Consider the following 17152-nt stretch of genomic DNA (forward strand, 5'->3'; position numbering starts at 1 on the left):
GAGGGGTCTGTTCTATCAGCTTGTGCATGCAAGGCGGTTCACATCAACCTCTGCTCTGTCTACGATTAGATCTTGATAGCAGATGAGGATGTGGAGAAGACGACCATGTACAGTACTTGGCATGGGTCCTAGACTGGTCGGCTTTGACCTTCGGACTCATGAATGCACTTGCAACTTTCTCAAATCTCATGAATAACATATTCCAGGCATTCCTTGATGATTTCATGTCAAGTACCTCAATGACACATCGGTGTATTCCAATACTCTCAAGGACAACATGAAGCATCTCTAGAAGGTACTCGAGATATTCCATGAGAATAAGCTATATCTGAAAGAGTCAAAGTGCACCTTCACAACATGGATGGTATATTTTCTTGGGTTCAAGGTGAGTGAGGGGAAGTTATGGATGGATGAGGCATGGTCAAGGTGATAGTGGACTGGCCAACTCCATGATCAGTCCATGAAATGAAGAGCAACACAGGACCTTTATCGACATGCACTTAGAAAAAACAGCCCCACTCACGAACCTTTCCTGCAGCACACAGCCCTGGCAATGGACACCTGTGACAAGGATTTTAATAAGCTAGGTTGGAATCAGTCCTCTCTACGAGACTTTGACTGTCACTTCAGGTGCATACAGATGCTCCAACTGTGGCAATTGGCGGTGTCTTGGTGCAGTCCGGTCATCCAGTGGCATATGACAGCTGGAAGCTCCTTAATGGATTGGGGGACCCGATACCCTGACCCACAAGAAAGAGATGACAGTTTTGGTGCATTGTGTGCGCACCTGGAAGCACCAACTCATGGGTGGCCACTTTGAAATTTTTACAGACCTCTTACTTCATGACTCAGCCTAGGATTTCCTGGTCTTTGCAATGTGTTCCCTCATTTAACATCAGTCTAGTAGAGGGCCCAACACGACTTGATGGAATGCTCTGATCCATTACACCTCATCCTGCTGCATCCTGCGGAGATGCCATGATCTGCATTCATGAGAGTAAAATAGCGGCGGCGGCCACACGTCAAGCAAACAAGCATGGCTAAATGCAGTAAGAATTGCCAAAACTTTGCTTTTACAGAACAATCTGCAAGCGTATGTTCTTCACAAACTTACCATTGAGTACAGGACATCCCATGTCTTTTGTCTGCAATTTCTTGCATGTAAAGGTGATTCCCTTGAATGCAAATGATGCAGAGTTAGATCACTGTACTCATCAACTTTGCTGCAGCATCTTCCCTGCCAACTGCAGCATAAATACTTGATAGAATAACATATGGAGCAGGATTCTCCGGCTCCAATTCCAACATGTACGTAAGAGCGCTCTCTCCTCGCAGAACGTCGGTCTGACATTTGCAGCCACCCAGCAGTGCCATGAATGAAACTACTGTGGGCTGAAACGGCATGATGTTGATCAATTCCTCCGCCATATCCAACTTCCCTGTCCTACCAATTAGGTCAACCATACAATCATAATGATCCACGCATGGTGAGAGGCCATAATGTAGGTTCATAGAAGCAAAATAATGACCGCCCTCATTAAGCAGACCAGCATGACTACATCCAGTAAGAATACTGACAAATGTGGCCTTGTCAGGCAGCACTCCTCCTCCTAGCATATCATCAAAAAGTTGCAGAGCTTTCTTACCATGCCCATGCTGGGCATAAACTGTAAGCATGGCATTCCAGGAGAAAAGGTTCCGCTCAGGCATTTTTTCAAAGGTTCGCCATGCATCCATTAGGATGCCACACTTGCCATACATGTTGAGAAGTGCGTTCCCAACTTCAACATCGGCCTCAAATCCATGGTCCAAGATGAATCCATGCATCCATCTACCCTCAACCAGGGCTGCATAGCTGGCATATGCAGCAAGCACACTGACAAAAGTGAACTTATTTGGCATTATGCCTCCATGCTGCATTTGACTTAACAGCTGCAAGGCCTCACTGTCCTGACCATTCTCAGAAAAGATTGCAATCATTGCATTCCATGAAATTGAATCCCTCTCAGGCATGTCATCAAAAATCTTCTGAGCAATCTGTAAGCTGCCACAGTTCCCATACATGCTAATAAGAGCAGTCCCAACAACTACCTCTGACTCAATGCCACTTTCAACAATATGGCTGTGTATCTGCATCCCTTCAAACATTGCAGCCTCACTGGCACATGCAGCAAGTACACTGACAAGTGTAACTTTATCTGGCATCACTCCTTCTCCCTTCATCTGGTTGAAAAGCTCAAGGGCCTCCTTGCCTTGTCCATGTTGTGTAAACAGTGCAATCATTGCAGTCCATACTACCAAATCCCGCTTTGGCATTTTGTTGAATAGTTTTCGTGCATCCACCAGACTGCCCTGTTTGCCATACATATTGACTAGTGCATTCATTACCGCATTTTCTAGTTCAAATCCACTAGCAGTAATGCGTGTATGCATCCTCTCACCTTCATATATGGTGCCACATGCATCCAGAATGCTGACAAAGGTGACTTTGTCTGGCACAATTCCTTCCTTCTGCATTCGCTGAAAGAGGTCCAACGCCTGCTTGCTGCACCCATGTTGGCTGTAAACTGCCATCATGGCATTCAATGAGACAAGATTCCGTTCAGGCATTTTGTCAAAAATCGTCCATGCATCCTCCACACTGCCACACTTGCCATACATGTTGACCAGGGCAGTGCCCACAAAAACGTCCCACTCAAATCCATTGTCACAGACATTGCTATGCAAAAGCTTGCCTTCAGTTAGGGCTGACTGGCTGGCAAACGCAGAAAGAGTGCTTACAAAAGTTATCTTATCTGGAATTATTCCATCCTGCTGCATTTCATAAAAAAGTCGTAGAGCTTCCTTGCCCAAACCATCCTCAGCATACAAACCAATCATAGCAGTCCACGACACCACGTTTCGCTCCGGCAGTTTGTAGAACACCCTCTCTGCGTCTATCAGGCTGCCACACTTACCATACATGTGGACAAGAGCAGTTCCTACAATGACATCCACCTCAAATCCACTGTCCACAATGCGGGCATGCATCCGTTTACCTTCAACGAGGGAGTTTTGGCTGGCACATGCAGAGAGAATCATGACCGAGGTGACCTTATCAGGCAGTATCCCCTCGTGCTGCATTCGTTCCAAGAGTTGAAGGGCCTCGTCACCGCGCCCTTGCTGGGCACATGCCGTGATTATGAAATTCCACGTAAACACATTCCGCCGACGCATGTTACTAAACAAGACCATCGCATCGTCCAACAGTCCACATCTGCCATACATCTGAATGAGAAGGCTCCTTATAAATATGTCTTGCTCAAGTCCTCTGTAAATAATATGCTGATGGAGACGCTGACCATCCAGCAAAGCATTTGTATTCCCGTATAGCCGCAAGAGGGAAGCAAAATCGACGGAAGGTTCATGTGAATACTTAGAATATGTGTCTTCCATAGCAGATGCCGGTCTCTTCTGTGGCACCCTGTGCAATAGCGTTTGTTTCTGCTTCTCCTCCCAAGGCCCTCCATCAAGTAACTTCCTCGTTTCGCACTTTTGGCATTCGTTTAGCAGTGGAATTGCCGCCAAAGACAAAGAATGCGAAGGTAGATACGCGGTCACCTTGCCTGTATGCTCAGGTTTGAATGAATTTACCCGGCATGTGCTCCTCAGCAGCATGGCATTCCTAGTTTACTGCGAGTATTCCTAGTTTGACGCCATACTGGTAGAGGCGAGCTCCTTCAAGCATCCCGAGGTTTCTGGGAATGGAATTTGCACTTTGAGATGCCAATGGTGTTAGCTCTATCGATGCCACTGTCTACAGCATAAATTTGGCTCGAATCAGAAGCGATAGCGGACTGAAACTTTCCCCTGTCATGGACTATCTTAGTAGGATTGCCAGCAGCAGCAGATGAACAAGTCCCAATCCAAATCTTTTGGGGTGCGAATACGACTTCGTGATGAAATTTCTGGTTGTATGAATGAAATGCCATTCGATTGGATTCAAGGCCACAAGTTGATCGAATGAAATTACTCGTTGATCGAATGAAATGCCATTCGATTGGATTCAATCCAGCAAGTTCAACAGGACACAATCAACCAAAACAAGTACTTTCCACTTTTCCATTTGATTGGATTCACGCTGCAAGAAAGACGTAGATTGAGGACCTTTACACACTCCAGCCCCCGCCCCAAGCCTTTGTTACAGGTGCCACATTGAAATAAATTATTGAATCCACCAAACAAGTGAAATAAATGAATGGCTTTTTGGCCAGCCCACTAGGCCTCAGGGGCTTAGCACATGGGAAGAAATAGGATGGGAATGGGAAAAGGTGGTCCCAAGTGGTCCCATGCATATTTCTATCCTATTCCCATCCCACCATGTGCTAACAAAAAAAGAACTAGGGATGGGTTTAGGAGGAAGAGGACACATGGCATCATTTCATGTGTTTAAGAGGTGGGGACCTTGTGGGGACAAGGACACATGTCATCCTTCCATGTTTTTAAATCCTTAGAAAAGGGGAACCCATTTTGGCTGCTAGGGTCTAGAGGCCATGGTCCAAGATGGGAGAAAAAGTGGCTACTCCCATTCTAAATCCATCTTATCCTGGGAGAAAAAGTGGCTACTCCCATTCTAAATCCATCCTAGACCACTTGGTGTAGGATGGGAGTAATGATGACAAAAATATTCCCATCCTAAACCCATGCTAGCCCCATCCATGTGTTAAGGCCCTTAGTGGAGGCGAGGGCGCTACAAAGACAAAATGGCCCTTTTCGATTTTCAAAAAATTTAGATTAATTTTACGATCCACTTGCTATTTTTTCATCTAGAAATCCTCCACATTTTCAGCCCCCCTTTCTCTCTCTCTCTCTCTCTCTCTCTCTCTCTCTTCCTTTCTCTCTTTTTCTTCCTCCTCTCGAGCAGGCCTATTGAATGATACATATCATTCATCTTGTTTCATTCATAAGGCCTTCCCAAAATGTAAAACAAAGGAGGTAGTGAATGGAGAGAGCTTAGGAATGATTTAAAAAACGAGGGAGCCCTACGTCTCGAATGCTCACTGCCAAGCTTGTCTCTCAAAGCCATTACTGCACTTAACTCCCACTTGACGCCAATCAAAGCATCACCCCTCTCTCTCTCTCTCTCTCTCTCTCTCTCTCTCTCTCTCTCTCTCTCTCTCTCTCTCTCTCTCTCTCTCTCTCTTCCTTTCTCTCTCTTTCTTCCTCCTCTCGAGCAGGCCTATTGAATGATACATATCATTCATCTTGTTTCATTCATAAGGCCTTCCCAAAATGTAAAACAAAGGAGGTAGTGAATGGAGAGAGCTTAGGAATGATTTAAAAAACGAGGGAGCCCTACGTCTCGAATGCTCACTGCCAAGCTTGTCTCTCAAAGCCATTAGTGCACTTAACTCCCACTTGACGCCAATCAAAGCATCACACCTATTTCAAAAGCAAATTAATCCTAAAAATTTTGAATTTCTGCTTTACAAAATGAAAACAATTGCCAAGGCTACCCAAAGGGTAGGCCAAAAAGGAGGGTGGACAAAGTTGGGCAACCAAGGTCCTCTACCCAAGAGCATGGTTGGGGGTTTTACATAGTTGAAGGCATTTATTGCATCAAGGTTGGTGGGGCTTGAATGTATAATACCTTGCCATATAGTTTGTGTAAGGGCTTGGGTTGTGTGTAATGATCCCCACCCACCACTGCAATTAGTGTTTGAATGGCCTTATACCTATATTCATGTGTATGAACTTCGCGAGGAGATCAAACTCATGCTCGGGTTCGAGGAACTCTTCTCTAAACATTTTTTTGAAATTAGCATAACTCCCTCCATCAATCTAGCGATTTCCCCTTAAACATCCCCTATGCCATCTGGATAGGCCTCTGGGTCAATACATGCCAAACGCACCCAACAATAAGGCTTTTGCCACACGAAGTGTCAAGCTCAAGCCCCACCAGCTGCACTAACGATAAATTTTTGTTCGTTAAGAAAGTGCCTGCCCATATGCTTAGGTAGGGGGTCTTGCCTGTCCATATTTGTCCAAGTGGCAGCTTGCCCTGAAGAAGACGCTTGGTGGGCATGAAAATTGCCAGTTTGAGGCCAGTTTCATACTCGTTCGAACGGTTGATTGGGAGAGTTTACACACAAGTCCCAATGGGGATTTGATTTTCGTTTTTACACAAGGTAAGTGGCTAACATTTTCTTTGTGACTGCGCTATGGATTAGCTATCACCACCGGATGAGAATTCATCGTCCGGATGAGGTAAGGTTTCTCTCTAGCGAATTATCTATAGACATGGATTTCACACGTCCAGTTGGACACATTCGTCTGGACGGGTATGAAAGGCGCCTAAGAAGAAGAAGAAAAAGAAGAATTCTTTTAATGTGAGGCCAGAACGCAGGGCCCTCAAGGGGTTATCATACGTCGATCCTGGGGATTGAACTCAAGACACCAACAACAAGAGTCACTCCCATAACCAATAAGGCTCCTCACCAAGGGTAATTGTAAACTCGAAAATTGGAAAGTACTTGTTTTGGTATTTGGAACTTTATGGCTTTGGCGGGCACCAACCTTCAACTTTCAATGGTAATGGGAATTAGAGTACTCCATGTCACTGCCTTGCTCGAATGAATTGGGAAAACATGCATTGACACTTCACAGATTGTGTGCACTCACATTTGTGCATGCCACACATCCACATTGTCGCGCCATGACATCCATGCCATAGCCTGTATCAAGTTCATCATTGCGGTTGTGCCATGTATCACATAGCCAATCACCACACTCTAATCTGTCCTTGATGACACATTGGTCAACATCTTGCAATCGCCATCTTTAAAATTCCATATATAGAGTACTTAGGCAATCACTCACTACAATCATCTGCAGATCGGATACTGCAACCGGGCTACGATCGTAGAAGTGCTTTCTTCACCGCCCCAATGCCCATATTTTTTAAAACTAGAATTGCCTCTCAATGTTGTTCCTTGCACCATCAAACTTAGGACTCAATGAGTAAGTTGAAGACTAGCTACTTATACACCTCCAATCGGCACACCATCAACTAATCATCAAAACACAAATTTGGCTTCAATAGCATGCAATGAAAAATGCAAAAGCATATTCCAACAAGCAATAAAACAAAGTTTGAGGTGCATATTGTCACAAGGACATCCACCATGTTAGCAAGAAATTCAAATAATCAACCCAACAACTTGTAAGCATCAGATGATTACGCCATCAATAAATTGAAGCAAGCAAAATGGTAAAAGCAAAAGCAAAACAATTTAAATGGCGAAGTGACATAAACAAATGTAAGCAACCAAAATGGTGAAAGCAGAAGCAAATAAATTAAAAAAGGCAAAGTGACATAAATAATTGGTACAATCAACATGTTAGCACAAAGATCATCAATTCAGATAACATGAGTGTCAAACAAAGCATTAAAAATGTCAACAACAACTTGCAAGAATCCAAAAATAAGAAAGACATCAAACATTAAAATTGCAAAGCTATGCATTGACCAAATACAAAACCATGATCAAACATGAACAAGAAGAGCATAGAGGTGTTCACAAGTAGCAAAGACAAAGAGTCAACATGGCAAAGACAATAAACAATCAAAGCACAAGTACTAGCATCAATCAAACACTACGCAGAGCCAAAGGAGAATTTCAGCAAGAAAAGAACAAGGAATAACAAAAAACATCCACACCAGTACCAACCGAAGGTGTGCTATAGAGTACAACTAAAGAAGACATGTCAACACACATGCATCAAAAGCCAGTGACACCTATAAGGAAGTATATGTTTCAAGATAGCTACTTTAACATGAGAATACAATTAAGAGAAGATATGAATGTTAACAAAAAGGAAAGACACAATCAGAGTAAAGTGACAACATTCTACTAATGGTGGCAAGAAATCCTCGAAGGATCATTTGAAAACTAATGGCAAGAAACCCACAAAGGATCATTTGAAAACTATGTTAGACTAGTCAAGGGCACTTAATATTTGCGAAGACCCTCCAGAGTATCTTTTGGAAGGCTCTGGAGGCTGCGTTGCTAGGAGGTGGGAGAGTGGGACACCCCGTACTCAGTGCTTTCTAGGTGAGTAGATTGGCAACCTATGGACTAGATTGTTGTGGATTGGCGATGATTGTTGTGGACAGAAAGAGACTGTGTGCATATGCAAGATGTGGCGTCCTGCCCTCGACCCACATCTGCTTTGATTCATGGTGGCTATTTAGAGTAGGTGTTGCAAAAAAAAGATGGAATTGGTTTTTGGGCGACCTGTCCTATGTGGCTGGTCTCGTTTACTTTTTGGCAACCTTGCCTTATGTGGGTGGTCCCATTGATTTACTGATCTAGCCCTATGTGGGTGGTCAAATTTTTGCCTTATGTAGGTGACAGCTATGTGGGTGGTCAAACCATGAACTTGGTGCTTGGCCCATTGGGGGGGTGTTCGATTATGTGCTAAACACCTTTGTGAGACAATCAAATTTGGAGGGGGGAGGGTAATACGCCTTGTGCGCTTGCGACACATGGATTATGGGGGGCTTACTCCTATATACAAATATGGAAGGTTAGTCCCATATACAAATATGTAATTGAGAGGCCCTTGGATATTAAGACTTGTGAAGATGCTCCTGGCATCTTTTGCTAGGCTCTAGAGGTTGCGTAGCTAGGAGGTGCGAGAGTTGGACCCCCATAATCAATGCAACAAACATTGTGTGTTTCAAATTATGAGTATCGAGGTAGCTATGATGTGCACGTTAGAATGGAGCCAATGTGTAGCTACCCTAAAAAGCATACATAGCTCACAAAAAAACCATACAGAGCTTGCAAGCATTTGTATGATGTGTTCCTACGTGTTTTTGGGTTGCATAAGACTCAAAGATATGCTTAGACCAACCAACACTTTTGAGGTGCACAAGTTGCTCTATGGAAGTACCAAATTCTTGGCATCATAGTTGTATAATATATTATGAATAAACTTACGGTGTGGTAGAATGGGGGTATCAAAGACAAGTTGTAAAACTTTATATATTTTGGTTGAAAAAGCTCACCCAAATAGACTAGTTGATATTTTGTTATACTTAATCAAGCCGTATCACATTTTCTTAGAGAAACTTGGAAGTCATTAGAAAAATGTGAAAATACTTGAGAGATTTCTTGGCATCAAAATTTTCTTAATATGATCTGTTTGTTGTTAACTTATGGTTGAAAAAGCTCACAAAATTTTGTTGGATTTATATGTTTGGGTTTAAAAGTTGTTGATTAGTATTTTGTTAGTTTGTAATCCACAACTCCAACCAGATTTTCTCAACGCAAAACCTAGATGAATAAGAAAATCCTAGAAGTACTCAAGTAATTTTTTGGCATTATAGTGTTTGCTTGGAAAAACTCACACAAATTTGGAGCCTTTAAAAAAAGCTCAACAAAAGGTTTTCCCCATAGCTGGATAATCATTCTCAAATCACTCCTTATTAGTCTTTAGGATGTTAGCAAGGTTACCTCTTATCCAAGTCCACCAACTTAGAACTCATGCTCTGCTAAAACCCAATCTAGATAACGTGTAAGGACGTTATTCTCAAATCACTCCTTATTCATCTTTAGGATGTTAGCAAGGTTATCTCTTATCCACGTCCACCAACTTAGAACTCATGCTCTACTAAAACCCAATCTAGTTTAGTTGTCATCCAAATAATTTGGCTTCTTTGATAAGGATGAATATGCCTTCATCATTCGACTTTTGGTGAGAAAGCCAAATACCTCGTTGTACTTTAACTTGGATGAGAAGGCAAAAAATGACTTCATCATTCAGCTATGGTAAGAAGACTGAATGTAATCTATCACCTACCCCATTTTCCTCCTCATATGTGGGCTCACATGTGAGGCAATGATCTCTAACATAGACAACTACTTACATCAACTAGAAATGAATTTATAACTTTTAAGAGGATGGTTGATTGCAAATCATGCCTTATGGTAAACTATCATGATAGAGGCTACCTTGTCTTGAGAAATCACATGGCATAAGTAATGAAATTAGTAATAAGTTGTAAAATATTACCATCTATCAACAATGGTAGCAGTAAACACATTGCTTAAAATTGAGCTTCACAATTGAATGGCAACGTTAAAGTTACAGTTGGATGCAAATAGTAAACACATTTTAAAAGATATGTTTGACAATTTATTGGAAGCTCTAAATTAAATAATTCAAATATGTCGAATTTCATGTAATGATTAAAAATCTCTTCAAATTTGAAGGCTGGATGCCAAGTATTGCTTGACTAATTTATGATAAAAGAACATCTATAGCTTAAAGATAGAAATCAATGCATAAGTTTTTTTTTTAAAAATTTGCAAGCATCATCTCATCTCCTACACCAATAATTGAAACACGAATTGTGCTATGAAATAAGCCCACATCATTCACATCATCCTCAAATGCAAAGCTAGCTTGAACACGAGAACATTTCATAGCCACTGTAAAATTTACACCGTGTCTTGTGAACCCTCAAAATATCTATATTTTGCATATGTGACACATCATATTTGCAAAGCCAAAATAAATGCCATTTTGATAAGCTCGCCTCTATAGTTCAATCATAGAGCTAGGAGACTAACCAAATATTCCCTTCTTGTATCATTTATTAAGACTCCATACCAAACCATGAACTTCATGAAACTAAAGCATGTATCCATGCTTTGTGGTTTTGTATGTTGTATTGCCTAGGTTTCATCATCAACCATGATCTCTTTGCAATACTGCACCCCAATAAGATTCCCATTTTGTCTAGTCTTCTCTTTGCTCTCACCATATGGGTTTATTACAGACATACACACACACTGAAGGCAGAGGCTATCCCTTTCATTTATGATGTGGGGGTCTTATGCACTTTTTCCACACCTCAAAATCCTCTCATTGTTATTAACCTTAGTGGTTGTATTTGATGTCAATCTATATTCATCAAATATAGTATCCACCCATCCACCAACATTTTGCCTTGGTGGTGTAGGCAAATATCTAAGTCTCATGAATCACTCTTGGAGCCTTTTTAAGGTGGTACCTAAGCAAACATTATTTCCTAAAAGATATTCATTGTACTTTGCATTTTTTGAAGTACAATTTTAATGCAAAGGCATCACATAAAGAAATTTTTCTATGCCTCCTCCTTTAGCCTTCGTGCTTGATGTGGTAGCCTTTGACAGATTTACATTTGGAACAAAGCCATGGTCTCTTGCTATAAAAATCCATTGACCCCAATGGTCTATCCTTGTATCGCAACAAGCAAGCCAAGTTTCTAAGGTTGGCTCCTCACCATCCTTTGTGATGGGCTGAATTAGAATACAATGTTGAACAAGTACGAGTAACTGTCAAATCTCATGGTGGTGAACTAGATGGGACTAGTTTTATTGACCCCGCCCATGGTGAAGAAATATGCTAGACGTGTCTAATAAGGTAAGATCTCTAAATTTGATTGTACCACTTTGAAAGTGGACGGTGTAGCACTTCTTTGGGGCATTTTTTCTCGCTTTTTGTAGTAGGGCGCATAGCGTCTCCTTATAGGGAAAATGCTAGTTTTCCCCACAAAGCTCTTATGCAGGTCCTATGTTCACTTAAGTGGATGTAGGCCCCCAGTTGTGGCATAATATGCTCTTCTTGATGTGAAGGCATAACACATGCACATGCATGTGCTTTTATCCAGCAAAAAATGCAAGATCTTTCTTGCACCAATCATAATTTTCCATGAAGCCATAAAATTGTGCCCTTAGAAACCTTGACATTATCATCTTCCAAAATTGCAATCAGGCCTTTGTGTCTTCAAATTTGAAATCACAAATTCCAATTTTCAAGACCTCTTGAATGAAAAGATCATTAACGAAAGGGCTCCTCCTTCTCGGGGTCATATGAATACCAATGACACTAATCAACACCTACCTCTTAGATTTTAAATCTTGATGTGTAGTGGGACACTAGTGCCCTACAAGATCTATTTGACATCGGGTTTGCATTTTTCAGAGAAGAACCAAACTTTGGAAGAGATCTCTTTAGGACCATCATTCAACCTTGTGCGCCAATGACACTAGAACATCTAGACACGTCAATAAGAACCAATGCTAGTAGAAGATGAGTGCATTCATGAGCATGGAAGAAAAGGATAACTTGCCCAGTCCTCTTCTTCAACCAAGAATCTTTGAGTAAGGAGACATTGCAAACAAAAGCAGGCTAGTGGTTGGGTTTTGTATATCAATTGGATTTCTCGTAAGATAGAGGAGATGGTCTAATAAAATACAATAGGTAAGTGCGTAGAATTCACATATATGTACACACACACACACACAATATACATATATATGTATATGTATACACATTTTAATATAAATATATGTAGATGGGGCTCTATTTGCACTAAGCACTAGATTGAAGGCATGAGAAGCTTACTTAGATGTGGGTGATGTTGCATAGCAAGGATGACACTATGCAAAATGATTTAGTAAATGTATAGGTGGGACATATAAATGTCATTGTTTGTTGCATATTTGTCCTTTACATTTATGGGATTTGTCCTTTACATTTGTCCTTTACATTTATAAACATATGGGTTTTTTTTTAGTTTGATTAAAAATGCCCTTTTATATATGTAAACTTGTAAATGTATCTTAAATATTGAATTTAGAACCCCCTTCATTTGAACTCATGTGGTAGCTTACATATATTTTAGGTGAAACCCCTCTAGATAGGCGATTGCATCAATTAGTAGACTTGGATGAGGTCTGAATTGGAGCTACTTCGTGTTTACAAGTAGTTCACTAATGCCAAAAATCCTAGCATGACCAGCACATAGAATAGAATTATCTGAGGGAAGGAATGCACATGTTATATGATGATACCGAGCCAAGACCATTAAATACAAATGTGAAAATTGGCTAGATTGGGCGGGCCATACAGATTGAGCAAAGTGCATTAGAAAGGGGACAATAGAGCTCAAAGACTTATAAGGCCATGTAATCCCTATCACTATCAATGGAAGCAAGGTAAAACCCTATAAAATCTAGGTAAAGGTGGAAGAAGATACTTGGATACACCAATCTAAAGTCAAGGTAATTAAAGTTCACTTAGGGGAGGTAGCCAAGTGGCCAAAGGACAAGCGTAGTTACATGTAGTAGAGCCACATAAGGAAATAGCCATCAAATCAAAGTTAGCAAATACTCATGTCTTAATGGAAGTAAAGTTGCATTAATGGCTAATGCTTTCACCAAGAACACTTGGTGTACCATAGAATATTATTGCATGCATGAGTATGCATGAAAATCTATGATTACCACCTCCACGACCTCTTCCATACTACCACATCCTGCCTTCTACCTCCCCAAACTATTTGCTTCCTACTTCCTCACTTGCTATCAACTCTCTACCCTTATAACAATGTCTACACCGTCACACTCTTCTTCTCCTACCTCAAGCACTTGTTTGATACACACTCTCCTTCACCATCTTCAATGATGTAGTTTGCTTGTGAACGCATGAGCAAACTACAACTCCATCATCCCATTAGCCCTAGCAATACATCGCAATAGTTTTTGGAAGTGAAACAAATTGGACGCTTTTGTCACTCTCCCATGAAATAAGACATGGATTTTGGAAGTTGCAAATGAACTTATAGCATATTATTCACCTCAAGACCATACCTTGCTAGACAATGGGAGAGGATGCAGATCGATCATGCTTTCATCAAAATAGTTTTTGGGTTCAAGCCTAGTCAGGGATATACCATCAGTATGAATGTAGATTACTTCAAATTTTTGTTGGAGTATATTGGTTTAAAAAAGAGCATAGGAATAGTGCCAAGGACATACGTATCTTGCACCATTGTTGCTTGGGAGGACAAACAATCAATAGAGTGGTTTTTTGGATCTCAATTGTAGGCTATTGCTCTAATAAAGATAAAGCAAGTTCCAAGCTTCAAAGTCATCTTTATATGATCCAACATCCGTTTACAACAAGACAAGTCCCATGGCCAACAACTATTGACACCAAGGAAGGAGCCCACATTAAGTGCAGAAGCATTGCACCTAGGGGAATCTCGGAGCATCAGGAAAAATGGTGAGCTAGGAAGATGGAGAAAGCCAACGCCAAACTCTCTTCCAAGACAAAGACTAATCATTTGACCAAGGAAGAAGAGGAACAAGGTACATACACCAGCCTAGATGCACCCTAAGTCCAAATGTACACAATGGTGATGCTTCATAGATGAATAGACACAAGCCAGTCCAAGAGGGCAAACATAAAGCCATAGAAGACAATTAAAAGGTTGCCAAGCATATTGAGGAAGGAGAGACGCCCAAGTAGCAATATCCAAAGCCGTAATAGTAGAGGGCGAGCACCAAGGAGCTTGTCAATCCAGTTCATTAGGATGTGGAGTCAAGTAAGGGTAAGGAGAAAGTAGATAAAGAATTTGCTTTCTTAGTGGCACCCTCACTAGTGGACCATTGCCCCTTTTCAAGGAGGAAGAAACTATTAGGACATGGCCCAACAAACTTTAGATGTGCCCTTAGCTTGTTACATAATAAAGTTTTATGAAAGCATGGATGAAGTCTCTTGAAGATGCAGTTCTCTCTACTGTTCACTGTAGATATGCAGACTTTTTGCTTCACACAATTGAATGAGTAAGACCAAATGTATGTAGAATTGCACAAGGAATGTCAAATGTTGCTTGATCAATATGAGCAACAAGGTTGCTAAGGTGAGCAACATAACTTATATAGATTTGGGAAGAGTCTACAAACCGTAAGGTGATCTACACCAAACATAGAATGAGCCAAACAAGTTCACAACAAACAAAAATTGTGAAACTTCGACAAAGTGTAGCTACCTTGGATTCAAAAGTCAAGTGTAGGGAAGTATTAAAAGAGGAGAATAGGAAATTGCCACACGATAAACTCACCAAGTGGAAACATATATAGTTCATCCTCTTTAGCATGAAGGCTTGGGCGAGGATCAAGTCCAAAAGTTCAGCCAAGGTTCCTAGGCTATCGGATGACCAACCCCTTCTAGCCTAGTTGGCACCAACACCCAATCCCAAGGCCAAGAGTGAAACAAGCACATGTACTAGGTCCACATTGGTCACAAACAACAAAAGGACGCTAATGTGTAAGAAGAGCTCAACTACACCCTCACACAATTAGCTCATATATAAGGGTGGTTCCCAAGGAACAGAGTCTGTAAGCATTATTTTTGCCTAGGTTGAGACCCATATTTGTTTTGAATAGCCAAGTTTTGTGGAAGTTGACACATAGATGACACCATTAAGCAATCTGGATCTAGGGATAAGAGATGCTCTACTTAGGGATGTTGCTCTAGTAGTGCCATATTTGGGAGCTGAGCTAAAGGACAAGATCCTTGATATCTACATTTTTTAGACCAAGTATATCATGTTAAAAGAGCAATATGAAATAATGCAACAAGTTGTAGTGGCCTTTGCCAATCTAATTATTGCAAGCCCTTTGGGCATAGTACTTTAGGAAAGGCTCATCAAGAATTTCATGAGGTAATATGGGCTCAAGCACAAAGGCAATGGATAGAGTGTGCACTTGAACAACAACATATTGTGTCAAGAACATAGGAGATACCAAAGCCTAATGTCGAGACCCCACCAGGTTACTACACCAATATGCTAAGATATTTGGAGCACTTGTTGCGGAACACTACCATTGAGTCTATTGCTTCCTATAAAGTGCAATGTCAAGTGTGTAATTGCCCTCCACTTTTACTAGACCCATCGAGATTGATGAAAGAATGCCAATTGAAGATGCTTAGAGAGACCCACACAACTTGTCTCCAACCAATCAATGGAATGTGGAAGGAGAAAGTTCAAGCTTCGGGGTAGTGGACACCATTGAGCTCCATCCTTGTCCATCCCCTAGGGTGATCCAAGGTATCCCCCATCTTTAGACAATGTTGCTAGAGGATGAACTTGCCTCATAATAGCATGTCGTTCCCATGGACATTCCTCCTTTGCCCATGTGTTGGAAAAGGCCAAAGCAAAAATCTACTTGGCCACGTTCATTTGAAGAATGGCTGCTAGGAGTATCGTTGATAGTAAATAGCTGTGCGGTCAAAGAATCTCAATCTACAAAAGCTATAGAAACTTCAAAATCAAAAGTAAGATTGGTTGGGATGACATAACGTTTTGATCTAGATTTCTCTATCTAATATTCCCCACCAGGACATGGAACCAAGTACATTTCGAGGCGAAATGTGAACAAGGCATGTGACCAAGCACACCAAGGACACACAGAGATTGGGTAGTTAAGTGCGAGTGGCATGATAGCATTTGAGATACCAAGGAATGAGTGTGATAAGCAGGACAATGGAACAACTAAAGGATAGAAGTCAGTTAAGCAAGCAAATAAGAGATAGCAATGAAGCAAGATCGATGAGTTAAGAGTCAAGACCAAGAGGATTTAGTGGCTATGTCCCAATGGACAACCTCAGGAAGTAGGCAAGAGGTAGAAGTGTGGTACAAATAAGGTTGCAACCGCTCAAATCATACTAACTAGGAAGCAAAGTGAATAGAAGAGAAGAGATAGAATTGTATTGTGCATTATGTGATTGCATTGTAGTAGCTTTAGGAAGTTAATGTGTGAGGTAGTAGTAGCTTGCATGTGTGAGGCCAAGAATACTCAAGTCTGCCTTTATGAGCAGAAGACTGGGTTCTCGAGATTTGGCTGGGTGATAGAGAGCTCAATCTAAGTCGACGCTGCATCGTGACTTGGCTTTTGTAATTGTTTTTGGCAGTTGCAATATTCAATACAATTGCTTCAACTATTTATAATATCATTGTTTTTCAAGTGGTTAAGTGTGGTTACATTTACACATTTGGAATCTTGAAGGCACCTTTAAGTGAAGAGGATGAAAGGCGCGATGTGTATGCCACATATGTGCCACTTTCCCCCACTTGCCGATCACTTGCGTCGGTCCTATGGACATGTTGCGTCGCATGTGTACATCCGAAGGTGCCCAAGAGGAGGGGCATCCTCGGTGGCTCCCCTATTGCTATGTGTGGCCGTGAAATAGCCACTTGCATGCCAACAATGAATATACATACCAAGTAGTGCTATATGCTATATGATATATAGTATGATATGATACGTCT

General features: G+C 41.3%; 1 protein-coding gene and 1 pseudogene across 1 annotated transcript; both read right to left on the reverse strand.

Annotated features, from left to right (window-relative positions):
- Positions 1 to 818: 818 nt before the first annotated feature.
- LOC147894491 (pentatricopeptide repeat-containing protein At2g13600 pseudogene) lies at positions 819 to 2573 on the reverse strand (annotated as a pseudogene).
- A 9-nt stretch (positions 2574 to 2582) lies between these two features.
- On the reverse strand, positions 2583 to 3657 carry LOC147894492 (pentatricopeptide repeat-containing protein At2g33760-like). Its single transcript, XM_087385323.1, has 2 exons — positions 2736 to 3657; positions 2583 to 2641 (listed from the first exon to the last, which is right to left on the reverse strand). Exons 1-2 carry the CDS (start codon positions 3655 to 3657, stop codon positions 2583 to 2585), a joined length of 981 nt encoding a protein of 326 aa, XP_087241449.1.
- Positions 3658 to 17152: the final 13495 nt, after the last annotated feature.

This window comes from Dipteris shenzhenensis, chromosome 14 (genome assembly GCF_047967505.1).
Source record: "Dipteris shenzhenensis isolate YYH24624 ecotype China chromosome 14, Dip_SZ_1.0, whole genome shotgun sequence".
Taxonomy (NCBI): Eukaryota; Viridiplantae; Streptophyta; class Polypodiopsida; order Gleicheniales; family Dipteridaceae; genus Dipteris; species Dipteris shenzhenensis.

What these genes read in the sequence shown, in the direction of transcription:
- LOC147894492 (XM_087385323.1), bottom strand. Translation starts at nt 3,657, where the DNA reads ATGCTGCTGAGGAGCACATGCCGGGTAAATTCATTCAAACCTGAGCAT. An exon ending in CCAGTCAGCCCTAACTGAAG is followed by an intron (nt 2,642 to 2,735) that starts GCAAGCTTTTGC and finishes CAAGTGTGGCAG; the next exon opens with TGTGGAGGATGCATGGACGA.